The 17,860-nt window shown below is 56.9% G+C and overlaps 1 protein-coding gene across 2 annotated transcripts in view; it reads right to left on the bottom strand.

The window, feature by feature from the left end:
- Positions 1 to 7,243: 7,243 nt before the first annotated feature.
- PLXDC1 (plexin domain containing 1) overlaps positions 7,244 to 17,860 on the bottom strand; it is a 47,472-nt gene continuing 36,855 nt past the window's right edge. Inside the window, exons 10-14 of one of the 2 annotated variants that reach the window (XM_036407934.2) lie at positions 14,628 to 14,688; positions 13,339 to 13,474; positions 12,314 to 12,349; positions 10,167 to 10,327; positions 7,244 to 8,719 (exon numbers count right to left, since the gene is read on the bottom strand). In XM_036407934.2, the coding sequence (XP_036263827.1) occupies positions 8,600 to 8,719; positions 10,167 to 10,327; positions 12,314 to 12,349; positions 13,339 to 13,474; positions 14,628 to 14,688 (514 nt within the window). In that variant the 3' untranslated portion in view covers positions 7,244 to 8,599. The remainder of the gene's footprint in view (positions 8,720 to 10,166; positions 10,328 to 12,313; positions 12,350 to 13,338; positions 13,475 to 14,627; positions 14,689 to 17,860) is intronic. The other variant, XM_036407935.2, reaches the window with a different exon arrangement.

Below are 17,860 nucleotides of genomic sequence, written 5' to 3'. Positions count from 1 at the left end.
AAATATGATGGACGCCACTGTTGGCATGAAGCCTTTTTTGTCTAAATGCTATAAAAGTAGGTTCCTGACCAAGTAGTTCGCTGGACTAGGCTGGAGTAGGCTGGGGTTGGCTGAGGATGGAGTGTGTGAAGCAGTCTCTAGAGAGAGCATCTAGGATGGAGTGTGTGAATCAGTCTGCTAGAGAGAGCATCTAGGATGGAGTGTGTGAAGCAGTCTCTAGAGAGAGCATCTAGGATGGAGTGTGTGAAGCAGTCTGCTAGAGAGAGCAGCTGGGCGGGAGAGACAGGAGAAGCTGCTGAGCCGGAGAGCTCATGTATGGCTACAACGTGAGGTGGTGAGTCTAGGAGGCAGCAGGCCGCTGCTCTGGTAGTAGCTGTGGGTACAGAGACGGATGCTGCTTTATGGCAAAGATAGGCACTCACCAGCCGGTGTCCGGCTGCTGCCTGCACGGACTTCGCTGTGAGGACCGTCCTTGTCTAATGGCTATGTGGCCACTGGCTCCAGCAATAAAGACTCATTCCCAACGCCTGCTCCTTCTCCACCTCCAGCACCTTCTCCACCTCCAGCTCCTTCTCCACCTCCAGCACCTTCTCCACCTCCAGCTCCTTCTCCACCTCCAGCTCCTTCTCCACCTCCAGCTCCTTCTCCACCTCCAGCTCCTTCTCCACCTCCAGCTCCTTCTCCACCTCCAGCTCCTTCTCCATCTCCAGCTCCTTCTCCATCTCCTGCACCTTCTCCACCTCCTGCACCTTTTCCACCTCCAGCTCCTTCTCCATCTCCAGCTCCTTCTCCATCGCCCGAGACACTCTGCCAAGCGCGGCCCAGACTCAGGACAACTCAGAGCTCGTGCAGAGCTCCCGCTGTGTGCTCTGACAGCTGGCTCTTCCTCACTTTCATTCACGCACTTTGAAGCACATGTTTGTAGTATTTTTACCTGTAATTTTTAGTTGTTTTCAGCAGGAGAATCAGGGAAGGTGCCTCAGCTCATTCTATCATCTAAAATTATTTTGAAATAATATTCTTAAAGTGTTTCAAACAAATACTCAGGCCTTTATACGCACTTTTTCCCAAGTTATGTGTGCTGCTTCTCTTTCTGTCATTCTTTCCTCTCCATACCCTGTCCTTTAAGTATGACACATCCTCACTGAAGTTTAGCGTGTGAAATTGATATCTTTGGCTGGGGAAGAATTATGTAATGTTCGGCAGAGAAAAAGGATCCAAGGGCAGCTGAGGTCTGCACTGTTCATGCCGTTTTGGATTATTTTTGTTTCTTGTTTTCTCTGATGGTTTCAGCTTCACTTTTGAAAAGCTCCTAAAGAGCCCGCTGTTTATTTCCCTCATTAACATCTCTGGTAAACAGAATAGTGTAATGTTTATCAAAGGAGCGTTTTTGAGGACCGCACCATCACGTTGGATAGTCTCCCTTTCCGGCATGTCTGGTCCTGGAGCACATAATGGGCACATTTTGAACATCTGATTCTCCACATTGCATCACATGACATGCCTTCTTTCCCGTGAATGCACTGATTATTGCAGCAAGAGTCCCGAAAACACAGCAAAGAGGAGATGGACTCCACTCTCCATTGTTCATCTTGAAGCCTTTTCTTCTTCTTCTCCCTTTCCGTCCATTTCCTAAAGCCTTCCGACCGGCCTGGGGGAAGCCATCCGCCCTCTGTCTGAAGCCAATGAAAACAGTCCTCTCCTGAGTCTCACTAGCAGCCTCCCAGGGGACCCGCTTCATCTCAGGATTCTGGAACATCCTTTTCCACTTTTTTCCTCTCTTAGCTCTCTGACATCTCACCTCCTTCTCAGGTCATACTCTGTTCCAACTTCTTAAATGCCACTGCTCCTTAAGGCTGTGGGAAAGACCATTTCTCCTCCCGCCACTACCTTATCTATCCCAAAGATGTGTCTCCAGGTCAACATCCCCATGAGCTCCGGACTCCATATTTAACTCCTACTGGGCGCCTGTACCCGGATGTCCCTGGGCTTCTTAGCCCAATATGTCCTGAACTCATCTGTCTGCTCAGCTCCCACCTCCACCAATATCTGCTCTCTTCCTGCCTCTGTTCATCGCAGAACCTGGGAATCACCCTTCTGTTTCCTTATTTCCTTATCTCTTATTCCCTCTAAGGCTGGCCAGTTATCGCTACATACATAAATACATACACACACACATACACACACACACACACACACACACACACACTTATGACAGATTGATATACATACGTATGTATTATAATATAAATGTAATATTACACTGCTACATTATATTCTATACTCATTCTCTAGTCCATCATAAATACTATTGCCCTAGTCCAGTCTGGCCCTCATCTTTTCTTGCCTAAACCACTGCATTTGCATCTTAACTGGTCTCCCTCCTTCCTGAAACATTCTCCCTCCAATGCGTCCTCTACACTGCCTCCAGGGGTCCCCGGAGTGACCATTCTGGAATGCAGATCTGATGAGATCTTTCCCTCACGTACAATCCTTCCCTAGTGCTCTCACTTAAGGACTCAATTCGAGTTCCTCAGGGCAACATGCCACACTCCCCCAGGCCCATCTTCTGAGCTTAGTCCCCACTGTTTCTGAGGTATTGATAAGAACAAATCTTGGGCTGTAGCCAGTTTGGTTCAGTGGATAGAGTGTTTCCACCTGCAGACTGAAGGGTCCAGGGTTCAATTCTGGTCAAAGGCACATGCTCAGGTTGGGCGGGAGGCAACCAATCAGTGATTCTCTCTCGTATTGATGTTTCAATCTCTCCCTCTCCTTTCCTCTGTAAAAAATTAATAAAATAATTTTAAAAATACATATATATTTTATTGATTTCAGAGAGGAAAGGAGAGGGATAGAGAGTTAGAAACATCGATGAGAGAGAGACATCGACCAGCTGCCTCCTGCACACCCCCTACTGAGGATGTGCCCGCAACCAAGGTACATGCCCTTGACCGGAATCAAATCTGGGACCTTTCAGTCCGCAGACAGACATTCTATCCATTGAGCCAAACCGGTTTTGGCAAAAATATATATATATATTTTTAAAAACAATAATAAACCTTGGTTCACAAATTTGTGGCACATAATATAAAGCACTTAGGGCAAAGCCTGGCACATGGTTGGCGATCAGTAATGCTCCCATTGGTTTCCTGGAGCCTAATGTGCTCGCTGGACCATCTCTCAGGAACAACCTGCTGGTCGATGGCTGGCCTGCCTCAGCTTTGGGAGATGAAGCAAAACGGGGATCCAATTACAGGCACAGCTCCTCTATTAACAGTCCCAAAGGCGCTGATTTCTTGTGTGATTGCTTTGATGTTGAAAGTGGCAATGGATGGGTTGGGACAGTGGTCCACAAACTCAGTCAACAGAGCCAAATATCAACAGCACAACGATAAACATCTCTTTTGAGAGCCAAATTTTTAAAACTTAAACTTCTCCTAATGCCACTTCTTCAAAATAGACTCACCCAGCCAAAACTGGTTTGGCTCAGCGGATAGAGCGTCAGCCTGTGGATTGAAGGGTCCCAGGTTCAATTCCGGTCAAGGGCATGTACCTTGGTTGTGGGCAAATCCCCGGTGGGGGTGTGCAGGAGGCAGCTAGTTGATGTTTCTAGCTCTCTGTCCCTTTCCCTTCCTCTCTGTAAAAAATCAATTAAAAATATATATATTTTTTCAAAATAGACTTGCCCAGGCCGTGGTATTTTGTGGAAGAGCCATACTCAAAGGGGCCAAAGAGCTGCAGTTTACCAACCACGCAGTTGGGAGATGCCACTTCTTTTGGCTGTAAATGTTCCTGGGCTGCAGATGTCAGTGGGCGGGGGAAAGCAGAACCCCGAAGTCCAGTGTTATACCCCGAAGTCCAATGTTACAGGGTGTCCCATTGGCAGATCCCACCTTTTTGTTTTTGTCTTTTTGGCTTGGACTTGCATCCATGAGCATGAGCAGGCAGCCAGCACTTCCCAGCTGACCTCAGGGTTCTGTCTACCTGGGCGTCTTTTCAGGCTTGGCTGGCAGGGCAGCCCCTGAGTTTAGTGTGGTAGAATAAGGAGAGTGAGATCACAAGGAACTCAGCAGCACCCCAGATCCCTCCCCTCCTTCTCCTTTCTGTGCCTCTTGGCCCTACCTGACTCCGACTCCAGCTGTTTCTTTGTTCCCCTTAGAGTGGCGGAGGGAGCCTGCCAGAGCCAGGCCAGGAGCTTGCTTCTTCTGGTCTTTTCTAAAGAGACAGTGCGCAGCCTCCCACCTGGGGACCTGTCCGTGCAACTGCGGATCATTACCCTTTTGGCAGTGGGGGGCCTCCCCACCAACGGAAACCAGGCATTGGCCGCAGCTGTGGCCCCACGGCCACAGCGGGAGGCAGTGCCCACGCGGGGCAAGCAAGATTCAGCTGGGCCAGTCTGCAGACAGTGCCGGGCAGCAGAGCGGGGAGGGGTGGTGTGGGAGGGAGATTGGGGCTTCCTTTCCCATGAATTCCAGGGGCCCAGGAAAATCAGTCTGTGCTCTGAGCCTTTATCCTGAAAATGGGATGCTAGTTTCCTCCCTGCTGACCTCCCAGGAGAATTACAGGGTCAGGTGAGATGCTATATTGAGGAAGAGCTTTTGAAAAGTAAGATCTGTCAACATCAAGAATGGTCTACTTGTACAGCAGCACTCTGGCTGGGCTGGGGAGGGATAGCCCCGAAGCATGAGCCAGGCTTGTCCTCCCTCTGAGACGTGAACTTAGGAAAGTGTTTTGAAAGCTGTAAGGCCCTTTGGAAGGATCCTTTTTATTACAAGTGAGCGTGGAGGCGGCAGAGGGAGCGGTGTTTGCCAGGCTGACGGGAGCTTTGTTTTATTCGGGCGGCGCGCGAGGTCTGCGCTCACGGAGGCTCTGAAATTGCTGGTTGTCAAGTCTGCACGCCGCCTGCAAAGAAGGAACTCAGACGGAAATAACAGAAACCATGGGGCTGGGTGTCTCTTGAAGCGTCCGATCGGAGCAGAAGAGGGGGAAGCCTGGGAGAAGGCCCGGGGGGAGCTTTCCCGCTGCACACAGGCCTATGGGGAGAGTCTTCAGAAGCCTTTTTCTTTCCATCAGACTCCCCGTGAGAGGGATTTCTCAGTCGAGGAAAAGAAGCGTTTCTGTTTGGGTTCAGAGGCACGCCTCTGGCTCTAAACTCGTTCTTTCTGCGAACATGCCAAGTGCCCGTTAAGTACCAGATCTCATTGTGGGCGCTTCATCAGCCTAACCTGTTTTTCAAAAGGAATTGCAACAGCTCCTCGAATTTAAAAGGAAGCCCTGCGCCTCATCTGACGGACTCACAGAACCCGGCCTTGGGTACGAGGCCCTCCTTCCCAGTGAGCCACTGAGGCAGGTCCCAGGGTTTGACTTGCGCAGGCTGAATTGTTTCCTCATATTCTCCCCCCCCACCCCCCAAAGAACATGGAAACGAGTTAGTGCTTTGAAGGTAAACAAAGAAAGCTAAGCATGAAGAGTGATGAGAGTATGGTGCCTGTTTCCTTGAGTAATGAGAGACTCCCCTCAACTCCCCCTCCCTCTTAGTCCCACAGGGAGAGAGGCAGCCTGGACAGAGACAGACCCCAGCTATTGATTTATTGGGGGTTTGTGAACCCCTGACAGTATCCTCGTGGGTTTCTGACCTGCTCTCCGGAGTTACAAGATAAATCTGTGAACGCTGCTGCGGCCGCATCCTGGAAGGTTTGCATTCAACAAACCACGTAGCAGCCTCGCTGTGTTTTCATTTGTGTGTGTGTTGTTGTTGTTGTTTTTGCTCACAAACATGGTGAAGCAAACCAGAACGAAGAGGAAAAATGTGAATCCCTCACGGCCCAAACCAGCTATGCCACAGTTCAGTCTTCAAACAAGCTGTTTTATACACAAACAGGCCGTGTTTGCCAAATAAAGAGGAATGTGTTGGAGAAGGCAGCATGGACCGGTCCTGGTTGAGAGAGTGCCCAGCTCTGGGGGGGGGGGGGGGGGGGTCCGAGGCAGGAGCTGTGGCCCCAGCCTGTCCCCAAGGAGCTGTGTGATGTGAGCCGAGTCACCCCACCTCTCTGGGCCTCTGTGAAGTGAGGGGGAAGGAAAACAAATTGACCTGAGGCGGGAATATACTCCTCTCCTTCGCCAACAGCCTCACCTGTTTCTCTTCCGTTTGGTTTGGTTTTCAGCTCCCACAGCAGCTCAGGCCAAAGCATCCCTTTCTTTTCCCTCATCTCCATAGGGCGACCAACCGGTCCCAGCTCCACCGCGGAAGTCCTGGGTCCCAGGAGACCCCTCAGTGCTGGGACCCTGGCACAACGATTCTCTCCGGACCCGTTGGCTGAAGAGATAATGTTACCAATTCCAAGCATTTTAGAGTCTTAAACCTCGCTCCTCACAGTGTGACCCATAAGGGATCCGACCCATCCAGGATCCCCTGGGGAAGCTGAAAGGCAGAACTCAGATCTGGAGCAGAATCTGCATTGGAAATATTTTGCCCCCATTTCCCAGATGAGGGCACTGAGGGTCACACAGGTTGTTTGCTGCCTTATTCATTTTGGTCCGCACTCATTAAACACCTACAGTGTGCCAGGCAGCACTAAGGGACTTGCCCAGTGTCGCACAGTAGGAAGTACGGTAGTCCACAAACCCCCAAAACCCAGTTCTTTGTTCAAGTTGCCACCTGCTGTGATTCCCTGTGGGCAATGGGGCAGCGCCAGCCGCACTGGCCACAGTTTAACATGGAAGCAGGCTGTAGGTTAAACAGGGCAGTTTGCAGAATGGCACTCAGAATCCCTGGTCGTTTATCTTGCACACGGCAGAAACTGTAAACGATTTTATTATTAACACTTGAGAATCCATGCATAGAATTCGAACTAAGTACGTGAATACGTTGCATTTAGGAGAGCGAGGTGTCCTCAACCTTCAGATCCTCCTTCGAATTGTGCTGTACATTCAGGTTGGTTTTTGTTGGGAGGGTGGAGGTCCCGGATCGTGAGAGGGTGCAGGCAGGGCTGAGTGACCTCCTCTCCGTGCATGAATTTCATGCACCGGGCCTCTAGGGAAGGAATGTATATCTCAGGGCCAGCCCGCTTCCTACTCCGATTGTCATCAGCGTCCTGGGCGAGGATAAACCACGGAATGACGGGAGGACCACTGCCAAGTGCTTGGATGTGTCTGGCTGTTTGTGGATTCATGACCCGCACCGGGTTTTCCTTTTGCAGGGCCCCCAATGACAGTGCATGAACGGGCTTGACTAAGTGGAGACTGTGGTTCACCATTTATTTACTGCCAATATTTTTTACTTTGGATGAGGGTGAGCTATAGATTTTCATTTTATTTGTGTGTGTGTGTGTTTTAAACATATTTTTCTATTGAGTTTTAGAGAGAGAGGGAGAGGGAGAGAGAGAAATATCAATGTGAGAGGGAAACATTGATCGATTGCCTCCCGCACACTCCCCAGCCAGGGATTGGACCTGCCACCTGGGCACGAATTGAACTGGCGAGCTTCTGATGCACAGGATGGCACTCCCCCGATGGAGTCCCAGGGGCCAGGGCGATAGGTTTTAGTTTCAAATGCTCTTCAGAAACAGCCTCAACTCATCTCCGGAACAGAATGCCCTTAAAACCAGCTTACGTTAGGGAGCTCAAACTCTCTGACCCCCCAGACTTTCAGCAGAGCTGAGGCGGTGGAGGTAACTCTCCAGGTCACGATTTTCTGTAGAAAAGTCCCTGTCAGTGTCCTGTGTCCTGTGTCCCAACCGTTCCGGTGGCTTTGTTGCTCAACAGACCCCAGCCGAAGTTCCCTGCTGGGTATGTTTCCATCCGACCAGCTGCTTCTCTTTCATGGCTACCAAACCCCGCCTGGAGGAGGAGGAACAGGAACCGGGAAAGCTCTGCACCCACAGAGGAGAAGGCCAGGGAACACAGTGGACACCACCCGTGCCGCTGGAATCAAGAGCCCTCCCGGGGGCCTGGGCCACAGCTGGCGTAGACGGGCTGCACGCACATCCCGCACAGCAGTACGGTTCCCAGCAGAAAGGGCGCGCTGAGGGAGCAAAGCCTAAAGATGCAATTTCCCCAGGAGTCCCCTTCTCCCCTCTCCTCTGCTCTCCTCCCTCTGGCGGCTTGGCGAAGGGCCGAGAGTTGCTGAGCCCGTGTTCACGGTGGAGAGGCCCCTGGGCCACAGGAGCAGGGCGGGACGCGCCGGGTCCATAGCCGCGAGGACCAGCTCTCGAGCCCATGGACCCTGGAAGGCGGCGGCCCCGGTCAAGAGCTCAGTTCTCCTGTGTCCTCTGCAGGGGCGGCAGGGGGCCGGGAGCAGGCACCTCGTCACCTCCAGGTGGGACGGGACCTCGGGGGCAGCTGAAGAGTTGACCGTTGACAGCCCCAGAAAGGGGGATCCCTGGCATCAAAAGAGGATGGAAGTGGGTTACTGTTCCTTAAAAACTCAGAGGCGCTTGCTTTTCTGTGCCTGCTTCCACGTGGGTGTGTGATGGCCAGACTGTCGCTCTGGCTCCGCAAGCCACCGCTGTCCCCTCGTCCCGGCCGGGCTGTGTCCGGAGGAGGCCCCCAGAAGCCACTTCTCCGCTGCCTTCCTGCCCCTGCGAGGAGGCACCGGGCCTCAGCACTGCTCCGCCTCCACGAAGCCCTCCTTCTCGCGGCCCGAGGGCTCCACCTCCGTGTAGGTGGAGTGGTTGGGGTGGTTGCGGAACCTCATGGCGGGCCAGCGGTGCGGTCTCCGCTGCAGGGAACAGACCGGGGTCAGCGGGGGGGGCGCTCACACACTGGGGACCGCCCCCCAGGGACAGCGGGGAGCACCGGGACTCTACAAGGACACGGGGGAGGGGGGGCGCGGAGAGGAATGGGGTCCTACTGAGAGCTGGGTGAAGGTCAGGCCCTCCCTCCGCAGCTGGGAAGGCTGCCGGGGTGTGCGGGCTGCGGGACTCGGGGTGGAAGCTGTAGCCACGCGAGGAGTGGAGCCCCGAGACCGTGGACGGTGAGGAAGCAGGGGAGAGAGGAGGTGACCTGGGAGGCGCTGGCGGCACTGAGAGAACAGGTCCTCCAACACAGTCAGCTGCGGAGCTTGTGAGAATGCAGATTCTTGGGCCTGTCTCAGACCCGCCCCGGCAGCGCCCCTGTGGCTGGGGATGCCAGGTCGGCTGAGGCTTACGGGTGACTGGTTAGGACGCACAGGAAAAGGGGGGCGTCTAACAAAAAGGAGGGAACCACCTGGGCCTCTGGGTGAGGAGGTCAGTGGATCTGTGCACCCTGAAAAGGAGAGGGCGGTCACAGAGGTGCCACCGCTGTGCCAGGAGGAGAGCCAGCGGGAAGCCATGTGTGGGGCCGGGACAGCAGCTGCTGAGCTCTGAGGCTCAGGAGGAAAAGGGCTGGGCCTCCCCCCGAGGCTGCACTGTGGACTGGCTCGTCCGAACTCTGAGACACACAAAACTGTAGCCTCCTCCTCGAAAGCTCTCTGTGATCACGGCTGGTCGAGTCTGATCTAAGAAGCCCGCAGAGCAGTGTGCGCTCCCTCTTTGGCATTCGTCTCTAAACTCCCAGCGTCCCCGGGAGACGTGCAGCCGGGGGAGCACTGGGCAGCGGCAGCGCGTCCAGGGCGAATCCCCACCGGCCTCCAGGCCTCCTTTTCTCTGACTTTCCAGCGAGGCAAGCAGCCCTGCCTACATGCACTCCAGTTGTTTCCTCTATCCTAAGCCCTTCTTGTTTCACTGTCCCCAGCTTCAGTAAACCTACTCTCAAAAAATAATAATAATTAAAAAACAAACAGAACCTTCACAGCAAAGAGGCAGAGGCCTCTGCTCCATTGTGGCTTTGGATAAACGGGGCCTGGAGTTTGGCCACGGGGGACCACAGATCACTAGGGACGGACTGCACAGCGCTCCATGGCCATGTTGGCGCTTCTGGCCTCACTTCTCTTCCCCGGGGCCTCATGTCACCAGCGGGCGAGCAGAAGCAGACCGGACCGGAGGCCTAGAGGCGTTCCCTGGGGTTTAGGGGCTGGAAGGGCACTAGCCAGGGTGAGACGGGCCTGGATGGAGTCGGTGTAGGCTCCTCAGGTGGGAGCAGGAGCTGGGCAGGTGGCGGAGGAGGGATGAGCTGGGAAGGGGCAGGTACTGACTGGCCAGGGGAACCCAGAGGCAGAAGCAGAGCGAGGGGGGGAGGGGGCTGACCTCGATGAAGAAGAGTGCGGCGTTGGACGTGGGGTGGCCGCTGATGTACACCCCCGCCAGGACCATGGCCGCCACCACGAGGACCGCCAGCACGATGCCCACGATGGTGCCCAGGTGCACGGGGGGGCCCTTGGCCTTGGGGGCCAGGTTGTTCTGGAGGCCTGCGGAGAGACCGTGAGGGCAGCACTGCCGCAGGGGGCAGGGGAGGGGGGGGCCTGGTGTCCCGGGTGCCCACAGAGCCCTGGAGACGGAAGCTGGCACCGCCTTCGGTCTCCGCATCGAACACACACACAGAGGCGGGGCTGGGGCGGGCGGAACCCTGAGGGGGCATTCACATCCTTGGCACGGTTCCGGTGGTTTTTTCAAAATAGCTCCAAGTTGCCCAAAAGCCGATGGAATAAGGACCAGCAAGAGAATTCTCGCTGGTCCCCAGGCCACGTGAGTACTGTTAGAGAATTCACACCAAATATGTGACAGGCGGAGGGTTTGGGAGCTGGAATCTGGCTGCCTGGACTCAAACCCCGACTCTGCCCCTCACCAGCTGTGTGGCCTGGGGCACATCACTTAACCTCTCTGTGTCTCAGTGATCGTTTATGCAGAACAAGGGTCATAATCATGACCCGCTGGCGTTATTGTGACGAAATAATGCTTGTCAGGTACCGAGGACCCTGGCTGGTATCTCAGAGGACCCCAATAAGCGCCAGGTGTGAGGGTGGCAAAATGGCCCCATTTTTACATGACCCAGACTGTGACTCCCTAAGGGCAGAGACAGTGCCTTATTCCTCCCCATGTACTCAGCGACCAGGGGGAAAAGGCCAACCCCTCGGAGGAGCGCAGTGAAAGACACGAGCGAGCTCGTCTGAAGGCCAATAAACCAGCAGCCGCTCTCTGAGAGCCTCCCAAGCGTCTGAATATATTCCACGGAGGAGACGGAGAATTTCCATAAACGCGGAGCTGGGAACTCACAGTCCCGCCCTTCCTGTGTGGCTGAGGTCATGGAAACACAGAGAGGGGAAGGGATTTGTCCAAGGAGAGAGCCTGGGCCAGCTACCTTCCTGGTACCACCTGGCTACCGGCCTCTCCCGCCACCCTGCAGGGATGTGGAGATCTCGAAATGGACACAGACGATGAGCATGCCAACGGCAGGAATAGCTCATCTCAGTTACACGGCTAGTGGGTGGGATGGGGTTTTCAAAAGGCCGTCCCATGCATCCCACAGCATTGCCCTCCCACGCCCTCTTCTCTGCGGGCAGAGGGAACCCGGGAGAGAAATTCCCCTGGGCACTCGACAGCATCTGTCTGCCAAAGGTGGGGGAGCTGACGGGAGACACCCCCCACCCCGCCAGCAGCCGGCCGGCAGCCTGCAGTGATCCTGGGGATCTGATGGTCACAGGGTGTAGAGAGGGGACTGTGGCTCAGCTGTGCCCCTCCACCCTACGCCCACACCCACCAACACACACGCACTCACACCTGCAACCCACAGAACAGCTCCCCCCTGCTGGGAGCCGCCATCAAACGGCGCTGCATTCATCGCCTCTTCTCTCCTGCAGACCGGCCTCCCAGGCCCTGCCGTTAGGGGCACTCCCACCTCCCCTTTGCAGAGTTGGCAGCAAAGGCCTGAGCCGGCTCTGGGCAAAAGCAGGAGAGGTGGGGCCGCCTCACCTCATGGCCTCCCAGGTAATCCTGGGGGAGGGGGCCCCACCTTCCGGCACCCTATAAACATGGTGAACAGCGTTGAGGTGCTCTCTGCCAGCCCAGGTGGGGGCCAAGGGAAGCTGATGTGAGAGAAGATGCTCTTTGCTCACGGTGAGGCCACAGGCTGCACACCACCACCTGCCCTGGTGCAGCCCGTCTCCTCCTCTCTCTTGTTTTAGGGGGGTGGATACTCACGAGCAGAGAACCACAGGAGGTTCCCAAGAAGGGGAATTCTAGTGGAGATCCATGCTCCTTCAATCTAGGGGGCTGGGCCCAGGAGCCCCTGCCCCACCCCCAGCAGGAGGCCTAGGAAACGCAGGCTGCTGCTGCTGTTGCCCCCCTCCGCCCCCCCACTGAGAGTGTCAGCGGAGACCAGGCCCGGCTGCAGCCGCCCCTGGGGTGGGTCCCAGGGGCTGGGCTCTGGAGAAGAGGGCAGGCAGCCCTGTACTCACCATCGCCTCCCGCGTGGGGACTCAGCTTGGTGTCATCTTCCAAAAGCAAGGAGAGAGGGCGCAAGGTTAGTGGAATCATGACCACGGCCTTTGTCACTCAAGGCACTTCAGGGATGGTCAGTCCAGCCCTCCATTTCAGAGGCAAGGAAACGGAAGCACAGAGAGGGGAGGTGACTTGCCCAAAGTCACCCAGCAGTGCCGTGAACAAGCCGGCTTTTCCTAGTCTCGTGTTCATTCATTCATTCATTCATTCAATGACTGAGAGTAGGCACTGAGGACAGACTTGGTCTCCGCCCTCAGGGGGTTAGCAGGTTGGATGGAGGGAGGGACGATTAAGATCCAGCCTAACGAAGCTCTGACTGGGGGCCTCACGAGACCAAGGGAGACAGGAGGAGGCTGAGGAAAGGGCTCCAGACGGAGGGAAGAGCATGGCAAAGGCCCAGCGTCAGCAGGAACTCGGCCAGCGGAGAAATAAAGAGCGGTCAGTGCAGCCGGAGGGAGGGCGGTGAGGATGGGGCAGGGGTGTGGAGAGGGAGGCTGGGGTGAGGCATGGCTGCTTGGCACCACGTTGAGGACCTTTCACGTTCTCCTGAGGGGCAGTGGGAAGCTGAGGAAGGGTTTGAGGAGGGGGTGAATGTGTCACAGGATCAGATTTGCCACCCAGCGGGCGTGCCTCAGTGACTGAGCATCGTCCTATGAGCCAGAAGGTCACAGTTTGATTCCAGTTGAGGCACATGCAGGAGGCAAGATATTGTACAAAATACCGGGCCTGGGCTGGACAGTCACCTCCCCTCAGCCCTGCCGTGGGCCAGCGCCGCGTTAGAGCCCGGAGGGGAGTCCCCTCATTCTAAACTGGGTTCTGCTTCTCACCAGCAAGCGACCCCACGGGGGTCTCTGAGCCTCAGGCCCCTCATCTGTGGAAGGACAGGGCCGCTCTGATTCCCCGAGACAATCCCTGTCAGAGGGTGATACCCCAGGGCAGTGGCCCTTCCCCAGGGCGTCTCTCCCTCCTCTCCCGACGTTACCTTCCGTGGTGAGGCTGTCCGGGGAGAGGGAGGAGGTGGTGGTGCTGTGGTCGCCATCCCAAGGGCTGAAGGAGCTGGTGGGGGAAGAGGAGTCGTGGTCCTCGTCCTGGAAGTCCTCACACGTCCTGCCCTCTGCCTGGAAGAGAGACCGGGCCGCCTGGACAGAGGCCTTGCTGGCGGGCGGGCCACACAAATGAGGACGGTGGGGGCGCCTTCATCTCTTGGTGGTCGGAAAATGTAAGGTTCCAGGCATGGTCCACGCATGGCGATCTAGCCCTGCATGCCTGTAAGCTTTCTCCACTTTATCCTGAAAGCAGCTGATCTTTTTTTAAAAAACATATCTTTTAATTGATTTCAGAGAGGAAGAAAGCGGGAGAGGGAGATGGAAACATCAACGATGAGAGAGAATCATTGATCAGCTGCCTCCTGCACGGCCCTACTGGGGATCGAGCCCACAACTCAGGCATGAGCCCTGACCCGGAACGAAACTGTGACTTCCTGGTTCATGGGTCAGCGTTCAGCCACTGAACCACACTGGCCAGACCTGAAGCAATGAGCCTGTCTACTGCTTTGAATCCTTCCTCCAGGAAGGAGCCAAGATGCCAACTTTAAAGAAACAGAACAAATCTGTGCGTTCACCAACGGCCAACAGTAGAAGTAGGCCGCTGGACAAGATTCTTTTAAGGCCAGAAAAAGACTGCTCACCCAGCCTTCCTAATATTGACATTGGGGTCTGGGGGTGCACGTTTTAAATGCTGGGCCCAACACCTTTGCCCTCTCATAACTGTGAGATGCAGGCCAAGTCACTAGAGCCTCTGAGCCTCAGTTTCCCATTCTGGTCAGTGGGGCAGCAGTGAGGGGTAAACCAGAGCAAACGGAGGGCAGCATGCAGGCGTGTGCTTGCACTACAAGAAGAGATGGAGAGGGAGAGGGGAAGGGAGGAGGAAGGACACATGGGTGACCCACGTGTTAGTATAAGGGGTGACAACAGGACGCTCCCCACCCAGGACCAGAGTGCAGAGCATTCTGGGAAATTCCACTCGTGAGAAAGAACAGGTATGGGATGCTAGCCCTCCCCACTCCCAGAATGATTGCCGCCCCCAAAAGCTGAAGGCTGGAGCCGCAGTTGCTTCACGAATGCCACCAGGGGCACAGCCTCCCAGAGGATCCGAGTCCCAGGCGGAGGGCACGATTTCACCGAGAACCAGACCCCGTGAGCAGAGCGGCCAGGCGAGGGCCTGCTGGCCGCCCTGCGGCTCCCCGCAGCCTGGCCCAGGGACGCCTCTCACCTCCTGGGCGCAGCCGTAGGCCAGCCACTCCTGGCGGTAGCGGTCAAAGCCACTGGAGCACCTGCAGGGGGAACCAAAGGGCAGAGGTGGGGGTGGGGAAAAAGAAGCTCCCCCCCCCCCCCCCCCCCCGCATTCAGCAACAGCTCTCCCAGGGCTCGGGTGGTCCAGCTCCCCAAGACCACTGGGCAGCGGCCCTCAGCGCCAGGCGGCTGTGGGATCCGGAGTCAGACCCTCCCGGCCCCTCCATTCCTCTCCCAGGGGGAGGGGAAGGCATTTGGGGACCCTCGCTTTCCTCTGACCCAGCTCCAGAGGACCAAGGCCTCCCCGGCCGGACCAGTGTGTAGGGGGCTGGACGGACCCCAATGACCTCCAATGACCTTTCAGGTCCCCTTGACTTGGGGGCCGCCAGGAAATGGCTAAGAATCCAGGGAATTCACACGCGTGTTCTCCTCTGGGGAAGTCTTGCTCATTCCTCGGGACCCCTTCTTTGGCGTGGAAGGGCCTGCACTTGGCAGGGAGAGGCTGGGTGAAGCTGGGCCTCAGCAGGTGTAGCCACCCCCCCACCCCCAGTGTGACGTTTAAGGGCGGACAGGAGGGCCCTGCCACGGGCTGGCAGAGATGAAGAGCTGGCGCCCAGGGCTCCGGAGAGGACACTGCGCAGCCCCGCTGGGCTGCAGGGCGCTGAGCACTTGGCCAGGGGAGGGGTGGAGGCTGAGGATAAACGGAGAATGTTCCTCACGGCCTCGTGCTCAAGTTTCCGACCCGGCTCCTGGGTGCCAGGGCATCCATCAAGCCGGCTCCGGCGCAGGGACATCTGCCCGGGAAAACAGCATCACGCGCCCCCGGGCGAAGGCGGGACTGGCCGGCTCGCTCTCTGCGCCAGCACCGCCTGCGCACGCATCTGCCCGGGAACCGGGAGGCCCAGGGCCCGGCCCCGGGCACCAGAGGCAGTGCTCCTGCCCTGAGCTACCCACACGCCTCTCCCTCGGGCCCTCTGTGCCCTCGCTGTGGGGGACGGAGAACTAGGGGCACCGTTGGAGGGTGGGAACTAACATTTCTTTCCAGCCACAATGATTCCTTCGAGGACTGAGCCTGCATCATTGGTCTAAGACAGCGGTCGGCAAACACACTAGTCCACAGACCCAAATATCAACAGTACGACGATGGACATTTCTTTTGAGAGCCACATTTTTCAAACCTAAACTTCTTCTAATGCCACTTCTTCAAAATAGACTCATCCAGGCTGTGGTATTTTGTGGAAGAGCCACACGCAAGGGGGCCAAAGAGCCGCATGTGGCTCGAGAGCCACGCTTTGCCGACCACAGGTCTAAGAGCATCACATGCTCAGCCATGAACCAACCAACTCAGATTCCAAGGGCATCAGCAGTGGCCATTCAATGAGAGCCTTCTGAGTGCCGGGTGCCGCCTCAGCCTCATGCTGCTCCTGCACCGTCTCCTGGGCCCCCCGCAATGGCACAGAAGGCTCATTTCCTGAGCCAAACCCCGGAGTTAAGGTCGCCCTTAGACTCCAGAGTGGCCACTGGAAAACGCCAAGGTCAGTGAAATTGTCTAAATGAGCTCCAGACCCCGGGCAGGGAGGGACGGCCTGGGAGCCTGCGGAGGGCCGAGCGGGTGGAGGGGAGAGGCTGCGCCAAGAGCCACGTGGTGATTGAAAGCAGCTGTCGGTGGGAGAGGCCACGGTGGCCGGCCCCAGTGCCCAGCCCTGCCCTCTGACCTTCTGGGGGCTGGAGAGAGCTCCTCGTTGGAGCCGAGGCTCCGGAGAGCTGGCAGGGGCTGAGCCCAGGCCCTCGGGCACCTGAGGACGGCGGTTCCAGAACCACGTCAGCCTTGAGCTCTCTGAGAAGCGCCTCGTCCCATAGCTGATAGAACCGCTGCAAAGGCAGCGTCCACCCGAGGCCTGCCCTCCCCCAGCCTGACCGGCCCCCACGAGACTGGCCTGCTCCCTGGCCCCAGCGTGAAGACCTGGGATCGGGCGTGCGCTCCCTGGGGCTGCGGTGAGAGGTTTGCCTCCATCTGACCCACTTCGCAGTTCTCAGGGCTCAGCGGTCGCTGGGTGCTGAGTCACACGGCGGCAGCCAGCCCCGGGGTTCCAGGCTCCTCCGAGCACCTCTGGGCCATCGCCCCAGAACCCACCTGGACGTTCTCTCTGGGGCTCCGTGCCTTTCACGCGAAGGGCCCTGAACACTTGGCCAAATGCTGCTCGGTGTTTGAGGAGTTAAAACCAGGGCACATTCCTCACTCACGTTTCTCAGAGCCCCAGCCCCTCTCCCAGAGAAAACAAACTGGAATCCAAGCGGTGGGAGGACTCCTGGGAGGCCGAGGGGAAGGGGGATGGGAGGGGCGCTCTCTCCTCCCAGCCGGACCTGTGTCCTGTGAGCTCCGATGGCTTCTATGTCCACACCAGGACATGGAGAGGAGCCCAGGAGACGCTGACAGACGCGTCACAGCTGCAGGGGACTCGGGGACTCTGGGATTTGCAATTTCCAAGATTGCCTTAGAGGCTCTCGGCGTCCATCGGGCACCCACTCTCAGGAGAGGCCTGGCGCCCCTCTGCCTTTGACTCATCTCGGACGGGAGAACAGGGCTCGGCTTCTGAGCCGTGTCTGTGAGGAGAGGGTTCCGGGACCAGGCGTGGAGATGAGCTGAGCGCTTAGCCTCTGTGGGGCTTAAGAGCTTTATCCCTGAACCCGCCTCTCGTCCCAAAGCCGAGCAGACACAGCTCTGTGTGCCCGGTGCCCCACAGACGCCTGGCATTTCCATCCCCCGGTTTTCAGGAAACCCCCTGCAGCCTGAGAAAGACCTCCTGGGGTCCCGGAGCTCTCACCCCAACAACAATGGGTTTTGGGGTTACCCCGTCTCTGAGCCGGCAGGTTGCACGCGTGTGTGCACGTGAGGCGCCCGGAGATGCTGATGCAGGGCCTGGGGCCTGTCCCAGGGATCCCCAGGCCTCAGCCCTCGGATTCTGGCCCTGGGGGCTGAGGGCCTCTCTGAGGAGCCCTGCCCGAGGACCAGCCAGCCCTTCCCGGCGTGAGGAGGGAGCTGTGGTCGCTGGGGTTTCCCGGAGCCCAATGTCATCAGAGGGACCCTGCCACACAGGCGCCTCAGCTGGTCACCAGCTGCAGGGAGAAGCTCATTTCTGGGCCCTCCAAGTCCTCCATGTCCTCCATGGACTGGCCAGCAATCCCGTCACCGTGGCCATGAGGCCTGAGGCA

The sequence above is a fragment of the Pipistrellus kuhlii genome, unplaced genomic scaffold (assembly GCF_014108245.1).
Source record: "Pipistrellus kuhlii isolate mPipKuh1 unplaced genomic scaffold, mPipKuh1.p scaffold_m20_p_37, whole genome shotgun sequence".
In the NCBI taxonomy this organism is placed as follows: domain Eukaryota; kingdom Metazoa; phylum Chordata; class Mammalia; order Chiroptera; family Vespertilionidae; genus Pipistrellus; species Pipistrellus kuhlii.
This window is presented reverse-complemented; position numbering and strand designations above follow the sequence as displayed.